General features: G+C 42.2%; 2 protein-coding genes across 2 annotated transcripts in view; one reads left to right on the top strand and one right to left on the bottom strand.

Annotated features, from left to right (window-relative positions):
- LOC308304850 (prolyl 4-hydroxylase subunit alpha-2-like) overlaps positions 1 to 15,995 on the top strand; it is a gene marked incomplete at its 3' end in the record, with an annotated part of 42,451 nt that extends 26,456 nt beyond the window's left edge. Inside the window, exons 7-16 of the mRNA XM_080749478.1 lie at positions 4,945 to 5,147; positions 6,184 to 6,360; positions 7,420 to 7,490; positions 9,060 to 9,159; positions 10,577 to 10,630; positions 11,652 to 11,711; positions 11,778 to 11,843; positions 13,807 to 13,875; positions 14,702 to 14,798; positions 15,925 to 15,995. Coding sequence (XP_080605604.1) covers positions 4,945 to 5,147; positions 6,184 to 6,360; positions 7,420 to 7,490; positions 9,060 to 9,159; positions 10,577 to 10,630; positions 11,652 to 11,711; positions 11,778 to 11,843; positions 13,807 to 13,875; positions 14,702 to 14,798; positions 15,925 to 15,995 — 968 coding nt within the window. The remainder of the gene's footprint in view (positions 1 to 4,944; positions 5,148 to 6,183; positions 6,361 to 7,419; positions 7,491 to 9,059; positions 9,160 to 10,576; positions 10,631 to 11,651; positions 11,712 to 11,777; positions 11,844 to 13,806; positions 13,876 to 14,701; positions 14,799 to 15,924) is intronic.
- LOC308304074 (serine/threonine-protein phosphatase 2A regulatory subunit B'' subunit gamma-like) lies at positions 2,630 to 4,021 on the bottom strand (the record flags this gene model as incomplete). Its single annotated transcript, XM_080748633.1, has 1 exon — positions 2,630 to 4,021. The coding sequence occupies one exon, from the start codon at positions 4,019 to 4,021 to the stop codon at positions 2,630 to 2,632; it is 1,392 nt and encodes a 463-aa protein (XP_080604759.1).
- Positions 15,996 to 25,640: the final 9,645 nt, after the last annotated feature.

Genomic DNA, 25,640 nt, shown 5'->3' with positions numbered 1-25,640 from the left:
TATATTATCCTTAATTTATACACGTCATATGCTGTTGTTGCGCAGTGAAACTAGCAGATCTGTTGCGTTGTGAGCTTGTAGATAGAGCTATTTTCACTGTATGGCGGCGTCAGTCTTGATTGGCCAAAAAGAGCCGTGTAAGAGCCACATGAGTCTGAGGAATGGACTCCCAGGAACGAGCTCGAATGCCCGTCACCAGCCTACAGTATGTGGCACTTCCTCACTTGGTCTCTCTTTTCCTTTCACGCTGTCGCTTCCTTTCTGCCACTGCAGCCGCGTGTGTGTTGGCCTGCCAGAGTAGCAGGGTGTAGCCCATCCAGGGAAAGTGCCTGTGGTTTCTGGCTGCTATTTTAGTCGCAGCGACAGAAGGACATGTTGACAGGCGAAGGCCGTCTTCACATGGCTGTGGCGTGCGTCCCTGTTTACAATGAATCACCGCCCACAAACACTAACTAGTGTTAAGTTAAATGGACCAAAGAGGCAGCAGAGGTGAATTCCGCTTGCTTCGAGTTCGAGCCGCCACAACCTGTCCTGTTTAAGTCATGAAAAAGGAAAAGATGCCTTTTTTAAACGCAATTGTTTGGATAATTTGGACAAATGTACCTTGTATAATTATAGTTGTAAAGGTTGGGTGATGTTCAGTCTCCCTTTCCATCCCTAAACATTTAACTATGGCAGTAAATGTGCCCAACCTGGGAAGTGTTTAAATCACAACTGCAACAGTGGAGCTCCTCAGTGGCCTGAAGGGAACGCCTGTGGTCGTACTGGCCTGGGCAGCTCCCAGGTGTGTAAGTGTGTGATTTTGGGACTTGTAGTTAACGCCCAAACTGCCTGCCTTGTTGAGTTTTGCTGGGGGGAAATGTGAACATTCCATGGGTAATTGAAGCTTTAGTAAACAACAGTAACCATGCAACCCTATGTTATTTTCTTTTTGTTTTGATGTTTCTGATCCTGGGCGTAACCGTCACTGGTCTTGACTCCCCGGTGATGAGATGATGGTAGGACAGAGTTTAGACAGAGAATTGTCTGTCCCAGTTTGAAGCTTTTTGAGATTTACAAAGGCATTACTTAAGCTTAAGGAGTTGAGTGCTTTTGTGGTTCCTGTAATTTTAGTACTAGAGGTAGCTTTGCTAACAGGTGAAAATTACTGGGTACAGGGGACCTTACCACTCTGTATTTCCTTTGTCTAGCGAGGATTTAATACAGGCCTGTTCCATCCAATGGCCAGAAGAGGGCATTATTTTCCATTATTTAATAGCATTGTTTTGCTTACCCCCAACAGAGAAAAGAACAGATACATATTTCACATTACTTTTTGAGCGGAGCTAACCGCTCCTACATCTGGCTTTGTCTGTTTGTACGTATGTACTGTATGTCCCGCCCCATCACACTTTGGCCAAGCTTTGCTTAATGAAATCATAATAGCACCGCTCACTTCACACTGGGTGTGATTTTTTTTGTTTTTGTTTTGATAGGTGTCCGTAGGGTCCTATGCACATTTGTAATGCTGTGCTGGCAACTTCTTCACTGTTTCATGATATTATTATTGAGCTGTGCACCGTAAATACTTTATTTAATTTGGAGTCTTTCTGCTTTGTTGCAGGGACTTCTCTTCCTATGTCCACAGATGCAATGCAAAACCAAGTTGAACTTTAACTTTTCATGACGCTGCACTCCACAGTGGCTGAATTATAACCTCTCATTGGGCAGAACCTCATATTTGAGAACTCAGTTCAGTTGCCCCTACTCACTCTCCCTAATAGTTTCTAATCACAGAACTAACCACTAGATGTACTTAATATTTTATATCTATTGTTCTGTTATTATTTAAATATATGGAGATAAGACCTTTCTGGCAGTGACGATATCCTTAGTTCTGGACATTATGTCATAGTAGGTGAACATTCTGCAAGCTTCAGTGAAAATAGCAGATCTACAAGCTTAATTCAGAACTGATCAGAAGTTGTAAAATCTGTTATTTTGGGTGAAAATACATTTTTGGACATTAATCCACTTTCCCACGTACTGGGGGATCCCGAGGCGTTCCGAGGCCAGCGTGGAGATATAACCCTCCCCATCTGGTCCTTGGTCTGCCACGGGGTCTCCTCCCAGTGGGACATGCCTAGAGGACTCACCTAGAGAGACACCCAGGAAGCATCTGTTCTGTACTAGATGCCTGAAGCACCTAAACTGACTCCTGAGTCCTGCAGTGGCTCTACTCCAAGTCTTCTCTCCCGAGTGACTGAACTTCTCACCCTATCTCTAAGCAAGCCACCTGTCTGAGAAAGCTAATTCCAGCCGGTTGTATCCTCAATCCTATTCTTTCTTTCTCATTACCCACACTTAATGCCCATAAAAATACAAAGACTATTAGGCCTATGTAATCACTAATCCTAGATAAAATGATAATAAAACAAAGTGAATCTCATTCTCAGCTTCACTCAGTTCACAAAACAAACTCTCTTCATCTGGATTGGCATTAAACCTGCCGGTCTCTCTGAGAGGGCAGATACCTCTCAGGCATTCCCACGGTTTCGACCCACATCTTCTTGTAGGCCTGCAATCATGGCTTGCACTGTTCAGGAGTTCCTTGCTGGTCACGTTTCAAACACAAACCCCATCCCTATCTTCAGGCATCGTCCATGTTGCCGGTAATGTTGTTGTCACAGGTGGCCAGCACCTCTCTGTTCTCATAGGCCCAGAAGCCGCTGAGGTCGATAAGCATGCTGCAGACCGTGTCGCCCCGGCAACTGTTCACTAAGTCTTGGAGGGTGATCTTCAGTTGGTCCTTGGGCTTCACCATGTCAAAGATCTCATCCTTGACATCCTGGAAGGAGACGGGCTCCTGTCCGTGGGCCTTCATCTGTTCCTGGATGGCCCTGAAGAAGTAGTTGAGAGAGAAAACGTTGAGGTATCCCCGGTGCTCCACGTCCAGCAGCTTGAAGATGTACCGTAGCGCTGCGGGCTCCTTCCTGTTCTCCAACGCCAGGACAAAGTCTAGGTACGCCTTGTAGTCCATTTCCCCGCCGTAGGTGAGGCATTCCTGGAACACTCTGTCCAGGAAGACTGGGGTGAGAGTGCCAGTCCCGTAGCGAGACAGCTCCTCTTTGCTCAGCATGCCGTTGCCGTCGTTGTCCAGGTTCAGATACTGACCGTAGACTCTGAGAGCTGAAGGAGCCGAGAACCAGTTGGACTCCTGACTCTCTTTGGAAAGCTCCTCGTCTCTCAGCTCCAAAAGGTCGTCCAGAAACCCACAGGCCAAGATGTCCAGGATCCTGATCTTCCCTGTGCGGCGGGGGTCCAGGAAGAAAAAGAACTTGCGGACGGTGGCGCAGATGTAGAAAGGGTAGTAGGACTTCTCCAGACCATCCAACTGCGGCAGAGTGGGGATTAGCTCTAGAATATAGTGCTCCAAGTCTGATTCTCTGAGGTATCCCTGTCCTGCCTCGTCATACAAACTCAGACCTATCCTGATCTTATGCAGCCACACTTTCCTCATGACATAGGTGAAGAACTGCGTGACAGAGATTCGGCCGTAAGGGTCACCGTGGAACAGCTTGGCATAGACTTTGGCCGTGAAGAATTGTTTGCATTTGGGCCCGGCAATCTCCTCCACTTTCAGGAAGGCCTCGTAGCTGATCATGGCCTCCTCTCCGGTCGGTGGAGGCACCTGGTGCTTATCCAACAGGGACCACAGGTTCTGGAGCTCCTCGCTGTCCAGCAGCTCTCTGCCCTTCCTCTGCAAAAGCATGGTTCTTGACTCGTCTCTCAGTTTCCGCAGCACAATCTCATTACGTGCCGGCAACCTGTAATGGAAGCGAGGGATGTTCTTGTAAGAGCTGTTGTCTCTGTTGCTTCCTCCTCTCCGTTCAGAGTGGAACTTGGTGAACGAATCTGTCTCTTCTGCTTTTTTCTCCTCTTCGCTTCTCTCGTCTTTTTTGGAGTTGGCTAATCTCCTTTTTAAAACGTCAGACCACCTGTGGGACAGTTGATCTTGTTTATCTTGTTTATCTTGTTCCATCCTTGCTCAGAACTATCGCCACTAAGTTTTTCATCAAAAACGAAATAATGTAAAAAAGCCATATATGGAGATCTGTATCTGTCCAACTGGCTGCTTTTCAGTAAGATGACTCAATATTAATTAATAATAAAATATAAATACAACTGTGAATATTATATTTGATCCTGGCTGGCGTTCTGGCTCTGCTATACATTACTTCCTGCTCAGCACATTATAATCTAACCATTTAAAAGCAGGGAGATCTGCTGTATACATGCATAACAACCCCCCGGGGAAAACGGAAGCTTAGAGAAAGCCGAGCCTACTGGTGCTGTTGGGACGGTGGTGGGAGGAAGCTCTCACACTGACAGGCACTGACAGTAAGAGGAAGTACAATGAACGAGATGAGCTTAAATAGACCGCCAATAGTCCTATCCTTTTATGCCCATATATGAAGGTCCCTGATGTCATAAAGAATATTGCCATACCATACTGTATATACGCCCATAAATGGCATATCGGCCAGATCGGACCGACTTCACCCCCATCTGTACTCCCAATATTAATAAAAGTACTGGAGTGTTGCAATTCTGGGACCTTGCAAGTGTGGTTGCACTGACGCGAGTCGCAAGGAATCAACTGGGAAATGAATTCCGTCTCACCATTTATATTATGTATTTTTGTAATCAGTCAATCCTGTCTGATTGGATATCTGGCCTTACAACCCAGATAACTTCAGTTAAAAGTTTACAAAAAAAAGGTTCACTTTAGCTGTCAAAAAACGTTCTCAGACCTAGAACAATGGTGTGTTGCCTATAGCAACCACACTAATAAGGAGTAAGTAGTAGTAGTAGTATTTGTAGTACAATTCTACTGCCTATTATGGTTCTACCAGTGGTTTTGTGTAAACACACTAAACACCTCTTGAACCTTGAACCTTCCAGACGCCAACCACGAGCGAGCCGGAGGCAACCTGCGCTACTTTGAGAAACTGCTGTCCAAGCAGCTGATGGAGCAGGACCAGACGGCGGAGCCCCGGTCCGGCTCTGAGCAGCCCATCCAGCTGGACACCTACGCCCGCCCCAGAGACCACCTCCCCGAGAGGGAGGCCTACGAAGCCCTCTGCAGGGGCGAAGGGCTCAAACTGGTGAGCCACGGGAAAGAGGGACCCTCCCTATTAGTGCAGGCATTATAGGAATTAACCTTAACTAATTGCAACGCTTTCAACTCTTTTTTTGTTTCATAAATATGTTAGTAACAACATAATAAAGTCCTAAGAAATCCCAGTGGTGGAACATATTGAAAAGCTGCTGAAAGTTTAGGTCTCATTAACTTTAATCTACAGTAAAAAGAATATGCTTTAAGTAGCATGTGAGAGATCAAACTAGGGGGTTTTCATTATTCTGAATCCATTGCAAGCATTGGTTTTGCACGAAAAACATTTCTTGGGCTAAAAACCGCTCCCTAAAAACTGTCAAAAGTGTTGACTCATCACTAAACCATAGTTTTGTGGGGCAGTTTTTAGCCGAATTGATGTTTTTCTTGCAAAACAAATACTTGCAATGGATTCAGAATCATGACAAAAACCTAGTTTGACCCCTCACAGATTTTTTCCCCCCTGTATTGTGAGGTTAATGGGACCCAAACTTTCAGCAGCTTTTCAATATGTTCCACCACTGGGATTTCTTAGGACTTTTGATATGTTGTTACTAACATATTTATGAAACGAACAAAGTTAAAAGAGTTTCTTTTGCAATTTGTTTGAGGTTAACCCCTTATTTTATTATTTGATTTTGATAAAAGAACAGTTTAATAATTGATATCTATTACGGGCGTGTCATTTAGAGGTGAACGTTTTCAAAAAGGATTCAAAAAATGTTCAAAAATAGAGCAAATGGCTCACAACTCGTTGCATCGTGACACGTTTTGAGTTTCAAGATCTGCTATTTATCCTGTTTTGCTGTTGTGCGACAAAGTATTCGATGGTCTATAAAAAAGTAATCAATGGAAAGGTTGATAGTTGCAGCACTGCTATTCTTCTTTATTACCTCATCTTTGTCAGTTTCACTGACAACATCATCCACTTTATTAGATCACAGTTGTATAATTGTATGCAACGTTCTCCGTAAACTGCATGGTAAAAGTAAGTACCACACAGATAAAGTTCTACATATCCCCTTCAGACCAGTGTCAAACGCAGCCGCCTGTTCTGCCGCTACCAAGACGGCAACCGGAACCCTCGTCTGCTGCTGAAGCCCATGAAGGAGGAGGATGAGTGGGACAGCCCTCACATCGTACGCTACCTGGAGGCCCTGTCTGATGAAGAGATCGAGAAGATCAAGGAGCTGGCCAAACCCAATGTGAGAGAGAGGAAGTCTTAAATATGATTTTATTGTGTAGTAGTATAACACGAAAGGCAATATTTGTCGGAACTGTTAGAGGCTTGAAAACAGAATTATATACACTCGCACATGCAGTTTACATTTGACAGTTTAGGCATTTAGCGGACACTTTTAATGCAGAGCGACTTACAGTACAATCAAGCAGGGTAATACATCAATACAATAAGCAAGGTAATACATCAATACATCAACATCAGTACATCAATTGCATATAAATATCAATCTAGAAAAAATTACGTAGGTAGACCAAGCACCTAATCAGTAAAAACTTTATATAAAACCTAAGTATGTATGGTCCTTGAGGGTAGGCAAGTGCTACGCTAAGTGCTATGGGCTTACAGTAGATGGAGTCTGAAGAGGTGAGTCTTCAGGCCACGGCGGTAGCTAGGAAGTGAGTTTGTTCTAAGTGTGACAGGGAGTTTAAGCACGTACACACACACACACACACACACACACACACACACACACACACACACACACACACACACTCCTGCCCACACTCCTGACTCCCAACGGGCAGGTTTGCAAACAAGACGGGACAAGACAAATTCAGAGCTTATTTGACATGAGTGCTTTAACATTTCTGGCCAAGTAGTTGATACCACACTGTAGATTTAAGGAATGTGTGCTTGTAGGGGCAGAGATTGCCCTGGCTGAAGGAACACCCTGTGTGACCTAATGTCGCCTTCTGGCTGTAAAGCTGAACATTACACCTTTTACGGTGGGCTCAAGAGAGTTTGTGGATGTAACTTTTAGGTGGTACCCAGCTAAATGTGTGATGGTTAGAAATCTGTCTGCATACTCCTCCTGAGAGTGTACACAAGGAACAGAATAGTCCTTTTGGATCTTTCTAAGAGTTCAGTTAACACTGAGGATTTAAATAGTGCAAGGTACCAGGTATAAAAGATCTTATCTGCCTAATGCATATCCAAAAATTTTGAGGATCACTGTTTTTAGAGAGATACATGTATTTTCAGCAGTTAAACTCAATTGACATTTCATTATGTCTCCTTCAAGCTTGCCAGAGCCACTGTTCGAGACCCCAAAACAGGAGTTCTGACAACGGCCCCCTACAGAGTTTCAAAAAGGTATTATTTATTTTATTCAATTTTTAATTTAGGTGAACTGTGGATTGCTATGGTCACAATCCCTTTTTTTGTTTGTTTGTTATTTGTCTTTCTTTCGTTATTTCTTACAGAAAGACAGACATCATTTTTGCTTTATTAGATAGTAGACTGTAGACTGTGTAGAGAGACAGGAATGTCAGGGACATGCGAGACATGACAGGAGTCGGATTCAAACTCAGGACTCACAAGGATCATGTGGTCCATGCACTGACTGAGCCACCAGCCACTCCTCTTTGAGCGATGTTAATCCTTTAGCCACGCTTTAGTAGAAACATGGACAAATCCACCTTCAACTGAGTGGGTTAGAACACACTGTGCTGGGAAATATTTACTAATGAATGGCTGCAGTCAAGAGTGTACTTGTCTGTAGTGTTCATAAGAGACATATTTAATTAAAAACACTCCTGGAGGTACAAACCATGCCTGTACCAACGTCTCAATGTCTCTCCATTCCTGAGATATGGCTGATCTGATATGACCTTGATGGTGACATTTAGATTTTAACTTTTTGACCCTGAAGTTTATTATTATTACAACTAATTAATCAATCTCACCAATGCTTTTATAAGAATCTGTCCATTCATTTTTGACTTTGGCCTCAAATTTGATTGTGACTTTGACCTTTTCGACCCAAACGTGAGTTATCGCATCGGTGCAGCCTACCGACTTATGGCCTGCAATGTCATGACATTCTGCTGAGCCATTCTCTGGTTATTTAGTCAGACACACAGACAACACAGAGTACAATATCGTCGTTGTCGGGTGAAAACCTTGTATGTCCAAAACTGTTTGTTTTGCATTTATCATTTTAAAAACGATCTAAACTAGTGATAACAGCTGATCTACAAGCACACAACGCCTCGCACCGCGAGGCGTTGTGTGCTCGTAGATCTGCTGTTTTCACTACCTTTGTGTGACTGCCTTGTATGATGAAGCAGGGCTTTACTTTGTGAAAAAACATACCAATTTGAAACTTGGAGATACGAGGTTTCTGCCCAACAGTGACGATATGGTACACCTGAGTAATAACTGACTTCAAGCCTCATAAGAGCCACCTTTTTCTGTTATTCTTCTGCTCCTCATTCACTCAGTTATTTCGTATTCCGTTACTATGTTGATTAATCCTTTGTCAGTTATTCAATGTACTATTGTTGTTGTTGTTATTGGCGATCACCTGAAGAAGACCGCAAGGTCGAAGCGTCTCTTTGTACCTGCTGCTTTGAATAAAGTCTTTGGAGCGTTAAAGTGAGTTTGTTCTCTCTACAATTTTGCTGCCTCTGCAGTTTGGCTCGGGCAGCGAATTTGGAGGATGTGGGTTATTTTTGTCTTTTATTATTATTATTGGGGATGACATTTAAAGGTGTGAATAACTAAATTAACTTGAATTTTCGTGTGTGTGTGTGTGTGTGTGTGTGTGTGTGTGTGTGTGTGTGTGTGTGTGTGTGTGTGTGTGTGTGTGTGTGTGTGTGTGTGTGTGTGTGTGTGTGTGTGTGTGTGTGTGTGTGCGTGCGCGCGCACGCGTTCTTCCAGTGCGTGGTTGGAAGGTGACGATGACCCTGTGATACAAAGAGTTAACCAGAGGATACAGGACATCACAGGTCTTACAGTGGAGACTGCAGAGTTACTACAGGTATAATACATCACAGTAGGGACTGTTGAGTTACTGTTATAAATCTGCAACGAAATCTTATTATAGTGTGGGTGTACCAACTCTCTCTCAGCTTGGCCCGAAAAAATGAAAGACCCCTGGTATACACAACAGTATACACCCTCACAAAGCTTGCATAGTTTAGGCATTTAACAGACGCTTTTAATCCAAAGCGACTTACAATAAGCAGGTAATACACATCACTATAATAAGCAAGATAACATTAACAACAATATCACAAATGCATAGGAATATCAATCTAGAAAAAAAACAATAACATAGGCAGACCAGGCACCTAATCAGTAAAAAAACTTCTAAAACTTAAAAATGCTATCTAGCTTCATGTATGGTCATTGAGGGAAGGGGAGTGTTACATTAGTGCTATGGGTTTAGGTGGAGTCTGAAGAGGTGAGTCTTCAGTCCACGGCGGGAGCTAGGGAGTGAGTCTGTAGTTCTAAGTGCGACAGGGAGTTTATTCCACAGTTTGGGGGCCAGGAGGGCAAATTGTCTAGGACGAGTGGATTTTTGGCCTGGGGTTTTTAGCGAGGGTTCTGTCAGCATCCCTGTGTTGGCTGCTGACAGAACCCTCGCTAAAAACCCCAGGACAAATATCCACTGCAGTCCAATCCAGTTGCATCATGCAGGACAACAGAAATAATGTACATTACATCACAGTTGGCCTCGTGAGAACGGCTCTTGTTAACTATCTTTTCACTTCATTCATCATGGTAGACTCGTGTTCATTGGTATTGAGTGATTATTCTTAGAGATGTTTTAAAACATCATATTACATTACACTAAGGGCTGTGAGAATGACATGCTGCATAGGTCTCCAGCCAGAACCAAACATGTTGTTCTGGCTTTTTGAATCTCCAAAGATCAATGTCTCTGTCTAGTATCTAACAAGTGTGTATTTGTTTTACACTCAGTGAAAGCAACACTGAAGATTTGGCGGTGTAAGCTTCCTTCACAGGATATGACTTCACCCAAACATTTACGCATATTTTGGTCCAAAGCCAAAATATGAATTACATAACTTGTTAACTTCACCATACTTAAAAGGCATTATAATAAGGACACGGTCACACCACACTAATATTCTACCTATGAGAGTGGATTCACAGCTAAATTAAAACAATGTTTTGTAAAACCTACCAACATCTACAATTTGCAGCAGTGTGCATCTACTAATTGTTTATCACCGTTGTATACTACAGCACTACTGATATATTAGAGATTAATGAGATCTATAACTGTGTGTGTGTGTGTGTGTGTGTGTGTGTGTGTGTGTGTGTGTGTGTGTGTGTGTGTGTGTGTGTGTGTGTGTGTGTGTGTGTGTGTGTGTGTGTGTGTGTGTGTGTGTGTGTGTGTGTGTGTGTGTGTGTGTTCGTCTGATCAGGTTGCTAATTACGGAGTTGGAGGACAGTATGAGCCACATTTTGACTTCTCCAGGGTAAGTGCAGTGTGTGTGAGCGTGGGTTACATGATGGCCTTTAAGCGAGCATGCGCGAGTGCATGTGTGTGTCTACAGTATGTGTGTGTCTTTGTGTGCCCTTGCTTACTTGTGTGTAGGTGTGTTTGCATATATCTGTATGTCAGTGTTGGGAATGTTATTATACTCTCTATATATAGGTATATACTGTATATCAATAAATAAGAACGATACGTGGAAAAATAATTGACAAATGTGGTCTTAGAAATTATGCTATAGAAAGGTAGATTCTGCCAATAACATAACATGATAAAAATGATGAAACGACTTAGAAGCTGCAGCGCCCTCTATTGGTGCAGGGTATGTATTTTGAAAAGTTGAATACAAGACTAGACTCATGTTAGAACTGAATTAGAAGCTTAACAATCTAAACAGTGTTTATACGTTTATTTTATGGGTTATGATTTAATAAACAGAGTTTGTTAAATATTGTATTACTGGACATTAATATGTACTCCCATCACTGGTATACTGTACATGTGTGTATACTATAACTCAGTGCCAGTGGTTGTTCTCAAAATGACAAATGAGTGAGGTAAGTCTTCAAGCAAGGCAATTACGCAAATCATATCTTTTCCAACTTCACCGTGCTCTGGCATGCTCTCCGTTCTTTTGGTTATGTCCCTCTAATAATGTACTAATCTGGCTGTTGTGTTCGTTTTGTGAACTTCAGTCATTGTTGTTTGAAAGTTGCTCATCAATGCATCATACAAGTCCTCAAAGAGTTGTAAATCAATTGTCACAATTGATTCATGTCGAAAGTGCACAAAGTACTGGCTGGATGATTGACTAAAAACATATTAATAAACAATTTCAAATTTGATTCATACATTTATTTGGAATTCATTGCAAGTGAGCATATTAAGATGTAATCCATCTGTTCATGCCATACATTATTTGATCATTAGTTAGCACCCTTAGCGGTGGGCTCCTAATGTGAGTCTTTGCAGTCATGGGTTAATGTAGTAAACGTTTGTTTCAGCGTCCTTTTGACAGCATCCTCAAGGTCGATGGAAATAGACTTGCCACCTTCCTCAATTATGTAAGTATGTGTGTGTGTGAGCGTCCTGCCTCCCTGTGTTTTTACTCTTGAATTTTATCTTCATAGAAAGATGAGCCTGATGCTTTCAAAAGATTAGGCACTGGAAATCGTGTCGCCACTTTTTTGAACTACGTAAGTATGCGTGTCAAGCCGCTGCTATTAGCTGGGTTTGTGAGGTAGTTTGCCCGCTCTGGGGCCATATGTATGAAAGTATGCACAGCATCCACGTTAAATGGATGCATTACACGTCGCTCTGCGCTTCTCCATACAGACAACATTTTTGTCATGTGTATGAAAAGGCATGTGCACCTGTTGTTCATTGTAAATGATGTCTCATGTCACATCACTGTGGAATCACGCAAATGTGAACATAACCACTCACCACTCTATCCACTGGACGAGCTCATGGATGCTATCCTGGACCACACAGCTGTCAGATGTTTCTTTGGAGAAGTGTATCAGCGTCATTGATAATTGTTTGCATCAGCAGAAAAATACAAATGCAATGTAAATTGACAGTAAATTAGCTAATTCTTATATGATTCTTGCACTTATGTTAAAATATTTCTATGAAATTTGATTGGACTCAGAACATTTTATAATTGTTGATGACAGGGTCGTTTGTAGGACAGACGACAGCCAAGGTTCTTGGTTCAAAATACAACCCTCCCACGCTACTTGCCATACCTAAGATGTAGCTGTACTATAACCACATGGGAATATTGTGGGGTTAAAAATAAGCACATTATATACTTTGTCTACAGTATGTGTGTGGGTGGGGATGGCTGATTGATCGTGTTTGCATGGATTAGCTGTGTAGTGTGTTGTCATACCTACCGTAGCTCTTGAGTACAATTAGTTATGACTCATGCCAGGTAAGACTGTTTAAACCAGCCATCACCCACTCATCACAATTCTTGTTGCTAAAACGCTCCCTGTTAATTCATTGTATATACCCCATTCAGACGATGTCTCAAGTCAGGTTTCCTTTTCATACATGCTGATCTTTGCATAGATTTGTGCTCAGCATCATTTTTATGCATACGCACCCTTCATACATATGGCCACCACTGTACTGTATGTCATTTCATTGGCATAAGCTCTGGTTCAATTGACATATTCACTCTATGTAGAATGCTATCTCCTATGGTTTATCTATAACATTGCATCCCAGGTTGTGGTGGACAAAACGGCTGTGAAGTGAAACGCGTAAAATTCCAATTAACTTTTTTGTCAATCAGTTCCAGTATACATATTGTGGAGAGTCTCTATGAAGCCTACGTATTCCCTTGCTAATGCATGATCATGGATTAGTTTAATCAACCAATAAATGTGTAGATATTGAGGCAGAAGGTGCTAAATCAACCACAAAATAAAAATGTCACATGTGTGTGCCTATACAGTAGGTAGCAGTTACTTTAATGACCATGGAAAATAAAGACAAGTATAAGGCAGATTTATTTATAGTGACATTCAGAGTTTAGGTACAGTGCTACAATGTGCTGTACAATGATAACAGGAATTCACAGATACAATCTACTGGCACATTTATTCAGTAATAATACCCACGTCCACTCTCTTTAGTCTAGGCTTTATGTAGATGACAATGTTTGATGTTGATTACTGCTGATGGGAAGGCGCCCTGTTTGTTTGAACACCATTTAGATGCCAATGTAGACGGCAATAAGGCTTTTTTTCTATTTATGAACCAATAACATACGTTGTTTTGCATAAAGTAGTTATTATGTTATTGGCTTGCTGGTTGTTTGTTAACTGTCTGGCATTTGGATGCAACCTTCTCCCCTTGGTTTTCATTGACCGATTCATTCCCACGAATGTGTCATTACTTATGTCCTTGTTTCTAGATTGGGAACGACACACATTTGCATCACTCTTCACCAAATAATGCTAAAGTTGAATGTTGTTTATTATTAACACATGATGTGTTCATAATGTGTTGTTCTTGATATATTTGAATCTGAACACGTCTACCAAATAGAATCAAATGTGTATGGTCCCAGGCTAGACATGCATGTATTAAGCACACATGGAGGTCTAGTGAAGTTTTGTGACCTAGATGTGTGGTCTTCCACAGATGAGTGACGTCGAGGCAGGAGGGGCCACGGTGTTCCCCGACTTAGGAGCTTCCATCATGCCTAAAAAGGTAATATGCAACTGTGTGTGTGTGTGTGTGTGTGTGTGTGTGTGTGTGTGTGTGTGTGTGTGTGTGTGTGTGTGTGTGTGTGTGTGTGTGTGTGTGTGTGTGTGTGTGTGTGTGTGTGTGTGTGTGTGTGTGTGACTGTGTGTGTGTAAGAGAAACCGTATCCAAAATGGATCCTATTAAGTGCATGTTGTGGTTGAGCTCACAACACTGCCTACATAGTAAAATCAAATCATTAGTGTTATTACAGATCCATTTGGTTACATATGTACACTCTTGGACTTAGGAATAGATAAATGAATACTGAGGATTTTACTGTGTGGTATCATTTCAACCATTATGTTGAAATGCAATCTTTGCCTAGGTCAAAACATTCAAATCATGCCATAAGAATTTTTCTCTCTTTAGAGAAAATAACCTTGACTCTAGATCACTTAAACCCTATATAATGCATTGTACTGTACTTCATCGTATAAAGAATAGAAAAAACATTGCTGATGCCGAGCTTGTCGATCCACTATTCACTGTATTTGTGATCTTAATTTACAGTATATTTCACCCACTGTAGAGTGACATGCCCATAATAAGGAGGTTATAAGTTGATAACTTCCGGAGAAAATAGGTTTAGCCCCTCCCACTAACTTCAACAGCACTTTGAGGTTTCAGGGAGTGGGACCTTTTTTTTGGCCTTTATATCATTCTGATGCTTACCTATTTCTAGCCCAGTGTGAAATCCTTTTGTACACACGGTGCTCTCATCCATATCGTATATTGGACCTGGCCCGTGTTGGGGTTTTCTCATGTGTTTAGTGTGTTTGTGTCTCCACAGGGGACTGCAGTGTTCTGGTACAATCTGTTCAAGAGTGGTGAGGGAGATTACAGAACCAGACACGCGGCCTGTCCCGTGCTAGTTGGGAGCAAATGGGGTGAGTCAAATAAAACGTTAAATAAAGGGAAGTCTGAACTTCAAGCACTTTTATTTAGTTTACTGGGACATTTGCTCAGGCTATTGCCTTTACACTTCAGCTGTCATCATTAGATCTTGGTTCCTATCCCGAGGCCAGAAGACTTCTGAAGTCAAACAAGTGATATAGTCTAACAGGAATACAGGTTACGGATGTACAGATTGTTTTCAGTACTTAAAGGGGTAGTTCACCCCCCAATTTCTTTTTTCTCGTTTTCTATCAATTACTCGCCCATTGGAGACTTGAAAGTGTTATTTTTGTTGGATTCCTAAGCCAATAATTTGATGACCAGCAGTGGGGAGACACAAAGAGCCTGCTTTGTTCCCTATGGAGACACAAAGAGTCTCCTCAAATTATTGTCTTGGAAGTGAGACAAAAAAACAAGAAATATCCATGAATTCAAGTCTCCATGATGGGGTGAGTAATTTGAGTAATCATTTTGGGAGTGAACTATCCCTTTAAGTGCCGCCGCAGCCACTTACTGTATGTGACTGTGCTATTTATATAAATACTGTAGCTAATAGCTATAGACTGCGAAGGGTCACAGTTTCAGACAATCTATGTAGTTACTAGCACACTTTTTAAGTTGCTATTTTTATTTCCTTTGTTATCATTACTATTCTGTATTATTTTATTATTTAACTTATTTGTTTTTTTTATTGTTATCTAAAACGGACTTGTGTTTCTCACAATGGGATGCTCCACAATGTAACCATGCTCTGAAAGATGCGTTGACTGGTTTTGCCGCGTTCACAGTATTGCCTCCATTGTGGCTACAGCCGTTGTAAAAGTTTTATGACGTGAGCGTCTGATGCTTTCAGCATGCATTCTTCCCCTGTATAGCCTATACGGTATATTTAATCTTACATCAGAATTATGGGATTTATGCCTAGTGGTAAGGCACACGCATACCACAAAATGTAGCCTGACAGCGTGTTGCGGGTTCGGTTCCCGAGCCTGATGACCTTTGCTCGCTGCATGTCACTCCCTGTCTCTCTCTATCTCTACTGTGTAATAAAGGGAAAAAAAATCAAGCAACTATCCTTTCTTCTTTTTTATTCTTAATCTTTTTCTTCTCCTCTGTCAGTGTCAAACAAGTGGATTCACGAGAGAGGACAGGAGTTCTTGAGACCCTGTGGGCTGACGGAAGTTGCCTGAGACTCCTATGTCTGGAACGCACTCACATACACTTACACACTAGCAACCAGTCCAGTAATGCCTTACACTCACACATGTCTTCACACACTCTGGCATGAAAGAAGCATGAGACTAAGCAAACTGTGATCAAACTATGTATGACCTGTGCCTTAGTATTTACCGTTGAAAAGTGGAATTGTTTGTTGTGCTAAAGATAAGACAAGATAAGGTGTAAACCTTTATTGATCGCCAGAGGTAAATTAAGGTATCATGATGGTCATGAGATGAAGTAAGAATTGACCTAGATTATGGCACTGGTGAATGTCTGGTTCTGACCAATGAGCTGTCTCATTTTATTGGAAACAAGTGAAAATCAAGTTGTACATTTTGTACTTTTATTTTTTTTCATCTCCAAAGAGAGGACAAGGAATTATTGGAGATACTTTGTACTGAATCTTTCTAATGTGATACATGTCTTAAGTCATTTCTTTGTCTTGTTGAAAATGTTCTGTTTGTCTTTTTTCGTTTTTTATACTGACTAGTGACTACCAGTCTACCATTGAAACATTTCAGCCAAATTCATCAATTTGTTTTATTTATATAGTATGTTTAAATTATGACACTGTTTTACCCTTGTTGCAATGATGGCAAATGAGGAACTCAATACATGTATTAAAAGTATTTTAATTTTGCCAATTTTGTCTCAAGTCTCCACAATTTCTTATTGGATCTTTCTGTAAAAATATACTCTGATACTGCTCATAATTATTTTTTTATAATCTTGAAGGTTTATTTAACTGTCGTGGACCACTATTTAGTAATTGAATCTTCTAATGTTCTCCTACTTATAACTGGTACGCAAAAGATGTCACGTTTGTTTGAAAATATACTGTATTGTCTGGCCCTTTTGGATAATGATTTGATTTGATTTGAGTTTATTAATTCATGCTTGCAGTGGAGCCAGGGCCCCACTGAAAAACGGCAGAACTTTACAAAATACAACAATAAAAATATGTAATAAGCAAGCAATTCATGAAGTTTAAAAATATTCCATGGCAGCAGAAGTAAGAAACATGTATCAGTTCATGGTGACCATATTGTGTTTCTATAAAGTGTCATTATACAGCCTAACTGCGGCGTACAGGGTAGAGTTTTTAACTCTGTTTGTTTTGGCCGTGGGCCCTGGTTCGTCCAGCTCATGTTGGTTTCTGAGTGTCCTGGCAGTGGAGCTTCCTCTTGTTTGTGGTAGCAGGTCATGTAGAGGATGTTGCTTCTCATGCATGTCCCTGACCAGCTTCACTGCAGCCTCCTCCCTCCTGGTCTGGAGTGATGGTAGGGGTTGTGAGATGTTACCAGCTCTCCTTCTAATAATTTTACAGGCACGTTTCTGGACTCGCTCTAGCTCTGCTTGTTGTTTTTTAGAGCAGCCCACCAGGAGCACTGAGCTGTATTCCAGACACGGCCTGATGAGAGTGGTGTAGATGGTGATGAGGTCATCTGCAGGTAGTCCGTGTCTAGCCATGACCGTGAGATAGTGCAGCCGCTTGGAGGCAGTTTTTACTGTCTTCTCAATATGCACATCTCCAGTCAGGTTGTTGTCAAGGTGGTATCCTAGATACTTTGTTGTTGTCACAACGGGTACCTCCTGTCCCCCCAGCATCAGCGGGGGAGGTTGTGGTGGGTCCCGTGCAAAACATATCCGGAGTTCCACTGACTTTTTCCCATTGAGCATCATTTTATTTTTTGCTGCCCATTCGTCCAGCCTTTTTGCCTCCAGGCACATTGATGTGTCTGACATGATGTTGGCTATGGGGATCGCTCTCGACAGCCCGATATCATCTGCATATCCAACATCAAGGGTGTCCTCAAACACAGCATCCCGGGTAGCCATGTAGAGGAGGAAGATATAAGGGGAAACTACCCCCCCTTGTGGCACCCCAGATGTAACCTCAATCCAGGGGCTGTGGGTTCCATTTGCCACCACTCTTTGTCTCCTCCCTGTGATGTAACTGTGTAGCCAGGCTATCAGAGATGGGCACAGTTCCAAACCTAATATATTTTGCATCAGGGTCCCATAATCAATCCGGTCAAAAGCTTTAGACATATCTGCCAACAGTACTCTCACCATTGTTGGTTTGGAGTTGGTTTCAGTGAGCCAGGTGTGCATTGCTCTAACTAAAGCCGTTGTGGTACTGTGCTTGGGAAGATATGCATATTGGTTTTTACACACGTTGAGCACCGTGGGCATAAGCTTTTTCAAAACAAAACGTTCTATTGTTTTCCCTACACAAGAGGTTAGAGAGATGGGACGCCAATCTGAGATTGAGCCAGGGTCTTGACCTTTGGGTATGGGACAGACATTTGACTCTTTCCATATTTCGGGAACACACCCCTGTTGGTAAGAGCAGTTGGCCAGATGTGTAATGACCGGAGCCAGGTCCTCTGCCTGTTCCTTAAGCAGCCAGGTTGGAATACCGTCCGGCCCACTTGCTTTCCGGGGGTCCAGCCGAGTAAGGGCTATCTTCATCTCACCTATGCTACAGATGTCACTTTGTGTAGGAGGTCTTGGTAGGGGAAAAACACAATAGGGTGTAATGGATAAGTGTTTAGCACATGTTCTATGTAGTCAAATCACTTATTGCCTATAGCCGGGGAGCCACTGTGCCAAAATGAGAGAAGACCTGTGATGTCATGACATACTCCAAATTTTAGTTTTTCCTATTAATTTGGTCAATAAGGTACACAGAATGAGAGGCCTGCTCTGCCGGAAACACTGCGAAAAAAAGTTTCCCATTGACTTCACTATACTGGAAAAAAACACACCAAAAAAAGTAGCATGTGAGGGGTCAAACTAAGGGTTCTTCATGATTCTGAATCCATTGCAAGCATTTGTTTTGCATGAAAAACATTCCTTGGGCTAGATTTCAGCCTCTCAAACCTGTGAAAAGTGATGAGTCATCCCTTTTCACCGTTATTTTGGTCCATTTTCTAGCCCAAGGAATGTTTTTCATGCAAAACAAATGCTTGCAATGGATTCAGAATCATCAAGAACCCCTAGTTTGACCTCTCACATGCTACTTAAAGCATTTTTTTTGGTGTGTGTTTCTTTCCTGTATATTGAAGTCGATGGAGTGAATATACAAATGGCCATAACTTTTTTTCGCAGAGTTTCCGGCAGAGCAGGCCTCTCATTCTGTGTACCTTAATGACCAAATGAAAAGAAAAAACAAAAATAAAAAGTATGTCATGACGTCACAGGTAAAACCCTATTCTTTGAGCTTTTGGGCCTGTGGCTCCCCGGCTACTAATAGAACAATTCAATATCCAACAACTGATGCAAACGATGTAAAATTAAATCGATCCCTCTGCAATATATTAGTCTACAACAGCCATGCTGTCAGAGAGAACCTTGAGGTCCAAATGCTGTGATGAACTGAACTATTTAACGTTGCAATCTGTATCTGTACCCTAACTTTCATGTCCCCCATGGCAGATTTGAACCCAGGAGACCACATTCTATTACCGTAAGTTCAGTCAACGGCGATATTGCACTTATGAGCTTCAGGCAGTACTGCTTGTCAGTTGTCAACCAGTCCTAGCTGACACCAGGGTAAATGTATCAATGGAAGAGATCAACCACCGAAGATTTATATTAGGGCTGCAGGCCTGCAACTATCAATTATTTTCTTATGGATTACTTTTTCTTGATTAATTGAATAATCAAGAAGTGCGTTTTTTTATTATATCAATGAATCAATTAACCACTCAAACCAGCCTATTTTAAACTTCATTGCACAATGGTGTCTTACAAAAATGGTTAAAATAGCTGATGTATAGGCCTACAAATGCTCTCCGGAGATTGTGGAATAGTTGTCTGGCTGTGCCAGACTATGAACTTGAGATCTGCCATTTCAACCATATTTGAAAGTCTGGGGAATTTGTTTAAACGGTTCACACATAAAGCAAATAGATCACTATTTTTGTTATAATCTTTTAGTTGGATTAATGTTGCAGCCTACAGTACCATACATGGTTAAAATAACTTTTCATTCATTAAATATGTGGCGGATTGCAGCTTTAAACGAACACAGGCTTTTCCAGTGGAGGATGGAGGGGCGGGGTCTGGCAGCATCATCGCCGCTCATCACTGCTTCATTGTAGGGTTGCTGATGCTGAGGTCCTGCCGGTCCTTACCGAGCTGAGGGGGGGAAGAAAAAACGTAAACCATGCCATGGACACGACGCTTCTGCTCATAATTAGACACCCGGACGCTGAGATCGATCACACGGTAAGACGGCAGGGTTCATACTCATCGGTGTGTGTTAATATCCGATCAATTATATTTTAGTCGGGTGAGATTCTGACAGAAGGAGGAGGTGGTGGAGGAGGAGGAGGCTCCGTGTGGGCCTTTTGGTTTTGTCAGGTTGATGATCTCACGGAGCAAGAAGCGACATTGTGTAGCAGGCCTGTGTATTGATTTCATTATGGCCCCCCACAACGTGCAACAATGCATACAATGTCATCGTTTAAAGATAACGCAAATAATAGCCTCTGCTGTACTGTTGCACGTTTAACATGGGCGTGTAGCATCCTCTGCTATAGCTCTGGTGGTCCAGAGCGTTAGCGAGTTCTCTCTTAACGCTCTGCCCAGGAAGCAGGCTCAGATACAGGACAAGGAATTCCACTGCCCAAAGAGGGCTCGACTTCAGTCAAAATAAACAAAACTACTTTGCTACTCACCTAAACAAAGGCAGTTTTGTGTTGTTGAAAGTCTATTCTGCTGGGTGGGAAGCCTCTCAGCACCCTACCCCCTCTGTAAAATACACTTTTTGAGCAGAAAATTAAATATGTCCACCAGATGGGATTTATTTGTGTTTACTCCACAGTGCCCCCTACAGATTATGGTCAACGGTAATATGTATGGACGAGATCTGTAGGGGGCGCTGTGGAGAGAGCAAACCAATTTCCGACTGGCGGACATATTTAATTCTCTTCTCAAAAAGTGTATTTTACAGAGAAGGTAGGGTGCTGAGAGGCTTGCCACCCGGGAGAATAGACTTTCAACAACAGAGAACTGCCTTTGTTTAGGTGAGTAGCGAAGTAGTTTTGTTTATTTTTGTACTAAAGTCGAGCCCTCGCAGGCCAGTAGAATCCGATGGCCTGTATCTGAGGGGGCTTCCTGTCAGAGCGTTCTGGACCAGAGCTACATACATCAGCTATAGCATGTCTGTCTGTTGACTCGGAACCAAGCGGCTGATGTTGGCCTGCGCGTTCGCTATGCTTATGCCATAGAGAGACGGTCAAAGATGACGTTGAGGAGGTCCGTCCGTGGAGGATGCTGCTGCTTCCATCCATCCATCCATCCATCCATCCGTCCGTCCGTCCGTCCGCTGCTGTTTGTATAACTGGGATTGTCATCCGGGGGTCCATCCATTTTAAACGATGGATGTGCACGGATGCGTTGACATCGATTGGTCTCTCTGTGTGTGTTCCGTGTTGTACAGTAACAGTAGCCTACCGTGGCGTGCACATTCTGCACTTTTCTTTGCAGAAAATGTGTGTGCAGACTGTGCACACAGGTTTCCAGTTGTTGATGCATGCATTGTGCCTTAGGTGGTAGGTGCCATATGCTGCATTGATTTCTATAACATGTACTGTAATGCCTGTGTGCTGTGTTGATCCACTTAATTATGAGGCCTGTGCTGTGCTCAACTGTGGCAGTGATCTACTGTAGGGATATAGAATTAGCCTTGGATCATAGCCTATCAGAGATGTATTTTATCGAGTCCTGACTTTAATATTTCGTATCTATGATATGAAAGTCAGGACTCAATAAAATACTATGACAGTCTTGATCCAAGGCTATTCTAATGATATGTCACAATTGTGTGTGTGTGTGTGTGTGTGTGTGTGTGTGTGTGTGTGTGTGCGCGTGTGTGCGTGTGTGTGTGTGCGTGTGCGTGTGCGCGTGCGTGTGTGCATGTGTGAGGCCAGCATATTACTCACGACACCTCTAGCCCACATTGATTATGTCTGTACATTGCTCATTTAGGCCTACATCTGCCATAGGGGTCTCCTCCATCCACGTTGGCCCAGTTTCCCACACACACACACACCATGCCTGCTAGGGGGCATTTATATTTGTGATGCATGCCATTGGTTTTTGGATCAGCGCTGTACGGTTAATCTCTACAAGTTAATAGTGTATAGATTGAGTGCCAAATACAATCCTTTTTCCTGTTTCCCCAGTCCTCTACAGTACATACACCACCAGCAAGATGGAGGCAAAAAGACAATGCCATATAGTGCAGTAGTTCTCAAACGTTTTCAACTTTTCATGTCGAGGACCGCCAAATTAATGTTTTTGGCCATGGACCCCATTTTTGAAGCTTTGTGTTATATATAAATATTTTTCAAAAGTAGAAGATCTATAAGCTCACAACGCATCGCATTCGCATCCCAACACATTGTGAGCTTGCAGATCGGCTATTAGAGCGGTGATAACCACTTTATGTCCACCCGTTTGTCCATATGTCCCGAACAGCCTGGGATAGGCCAAGCTTCGCGGAATGTTTTGAGCATGTATATATTATAAAGGCACCGCTCACTTCACGCTGGGTGTTTTTATATATATATTTTTTTAACCAAAGTATAAAACAGATTTAAAGTGGTTAAAATGATTGTGATGTAGCACAAATGTAGCCATGGGGACCCCCTGGAACCCTTTCAAGGACCCCTAGGGCTCCCCAGACCCCACTTTGAGAACCACTGGCATAGAGTACCATGTAATCAGAAAGCACAGACGTCTGTGTGTTGTGTGGTCATTTTTGGAGCGGTGAAAGCGCTCCCAATAGACAGGTATGTCCGTGGGTATGTCCCTGGGTGGCTGGGTGGCTGGCTGGCTGGCCGTGTCCGTAGCCTGGCAATACCTTGAGTGGCCACACACAACACACTAGTTAAAGGAGGGGCGCTGTTTTGTGCAGGCCAGGCACACTCACCACTCACTCACAGGCACAGTTTACAGTTTACAGTTTAGGCATTTAGCAACATACACAGGGTATAGCTGCTCAGATTCACCGCTCCACTTCGAACCAAGGTTTGATTTTTACATTATGAAAGGAAAACATGATCTTGTGAAAATGCATCAACCACATGCTGATCTTATTCCTACACTGTCTTATGGGAAGGTCCTGGATACAGTAGCAAGGCACTATGACTCATCCATGGTATCCATGTTTCTCAGCGTCTAACAATGTCAAATGAATAATATTTCAATGTAGCATTCAGGGCTTTGGCCTTATTGGTACGAGATGATCAGTGATTTGGTTACTGGTGGTGAGTGGCCTGCTTTGATGTTCCAAATGCAAGCCATGATGGGCCTATTTCATATCGACTAGCCAACCAACCGCTGTGCTCCTTTGCACTCCAACTGAGGCTGTTATTATCGAAAGATGTAACATTCAACTCACAGCCGTCTCCTTTGTCAATAATGCCATCCCTTTGTTCGTATATCAATGAACAGTAAGTCTGCAATTTCTGCTTGCTGTGTACATAATCCACAAATGAATATTACAGAAATCTACTTTGGAAATGATTATTTTATGCTTATGGCATCCAATCTAGATATTATAATAATCCCAGTTACAGCACAATGAATTCAAACTTAAACCACGCTGAGTCACTTTTTGGCCACATTTAATGTCTTCATGCATCTCTGCTTATTCTCTAGCGATGCCATTTTGCACTCAGTCTGATGGATCTGTATAGTGATTTGTTTTCTTGGCCTATAGCAAGGCGGCAGACATAATCCCAGATGAAAACATGGTGGTGCTTTTACTTAAGCAGTCTGTATAATAATGCCATCAAACAGCCAGCTAGTGTCACAACCAGATTCATTAGACTTAAGTTGCTCTTTGGAGTGGAGGTCATAGACTGATCGTATGGCTTCTCTCTTATGTAACCTGGACTGTCATTTTGTTTGACAGTCTTAAACCAAATTTGTGTCTTAAAACAAATAGCAGACAGTGGTAAGCAGTGTGGAGCACATGGATATAATAATCACTGCCTGGCTTGTCTAGACAAGGCAACGAAAGGCAAAGCAACTTTATTTGTACATATCACATTTAATCAAGGCGATCCAAAGTGCTTTTCATAAAACTCTAAGCATTGAGACATTTAGCATTAAGGGAGTGGGAGTGTGAAAGAAACACATTGTGAAAGGACATTTGAATACAATAAAACAATAAGCAATTTGAACAACGTCGGTTAAAGGAAGTGGTATACAGAAAGGTCTTTCAGCTTTTAACCGAGAGTTTTGGCATATGGTCTTTCAGCTTTTAACCGAGAGTTTTGGCAGACATGCAGTTTACTGGAAGTTTGTACCTGACATCAAGTGCATAAAAACTGAACGCTTGGCATGTATTTCTGATTCCAGGTTTCAGAAAGCAGACCTGTCACAGACCAGCTGAGACTAGGCCTGGATAGTTCATGATGTAGCACAACTTAGGATCAGAAATGTATTTTGGCCCTAAACCATTCAGTGCTTTATAAACCAATAGGAAATCATTTCTTTGACAAACAGGGTTGTTGTCTATGGTGATACTGCTATTGGTTATGGTTGGAAATGGGAAGACATGTTGGAAATGTGTTATTATTACAGACCTCCGTGTGTTCGAGCTACGAAGGTGGAAACATACCCATCACCTGTGGTCAAGGGTGGGTTTTGTAGTAATTTACGAGCACCAGAAACTTTATCCTTTTGATTTTATAGGTTTAACCAACTACCATTAATGTATTTATAGGCTGACAGATCTAAAAGCATACCATGCCAAACATATAACTTTAAGTTATATTTAATAGCATGCACATTTCTTTTTTTTTCTTCTCCTTTTTACTGATGATAGTGTGGGCATGTTTATGGGTCCTCAAATGATGGTCTGTTGGAAGCTCTGAGCGAAAAAATTATCCCCCAAGAATGAGTTCCAGACTTGAAATTCTGAGTTGGAAGAGCTTTCTTTCTTGTGCATTTTTCGTAGTTGGACCTCAACTCACTAAGTCAGAGGAAATCTCCAGTTTCCGTTTCCGACTTGCCTGGAACCGTGGAATGTGGCATTTGCTATGGACTGGATTGTTGCTCTACATGTGAAAGGGCAAATATTGCATGGTGGTCTAAATCAGTGCCAGTGCTGCGGCAGCCTGCAAGCACACAATATTTGTCAAGGATCAGTCGCATGTGCTTCTCCAGCGATTAGCAACATGCAGCAACTTTGGCCAGGACATCCAGTCAAAGTTCCACTTCACTATGCATCTTTATATAATTAGCCACATGGTGGTGAAGGGATCACATTGGGATAGTTGAGCCCACCTTTATATTAATCTGTATTGACATTTGGCATGCCATGAGTTTCTGGCAAGTGCTGTAGTCTACACAAAATGTGATCTTCTTCTTTTGTGTGTCATCATCAGATGTCCAGATCAGTAGCGTACAGCCACGCCCCACATCGAAGATAATTAACATTCAGTATTATGTGATTATGTTTCAGTGTTATATCACTCACTAATAAAACACACACACACACACACACACACACACACACACACACACACACACACACACACACACACACACACACACACACACACACACACACAAGCAGACCAAGTAAA

The sequence above is a fragment of the Nannobrachium achirus genome (genome assembly GCF_963921795.1).
Source record: "Nannobrachium achirus genome assembly, chromosome: 19".
In the NCBI taxonomy this organism is placed as follows: Eukaryota; Metazoa; Chordata; class Actinopteri; order Myctophiformes; family Myctophidae; genus Nannobrachium; species Nannobrachium achirus.
This window is presented reverse-complemented; position numbering and strand designations above follow the sequence as displayed.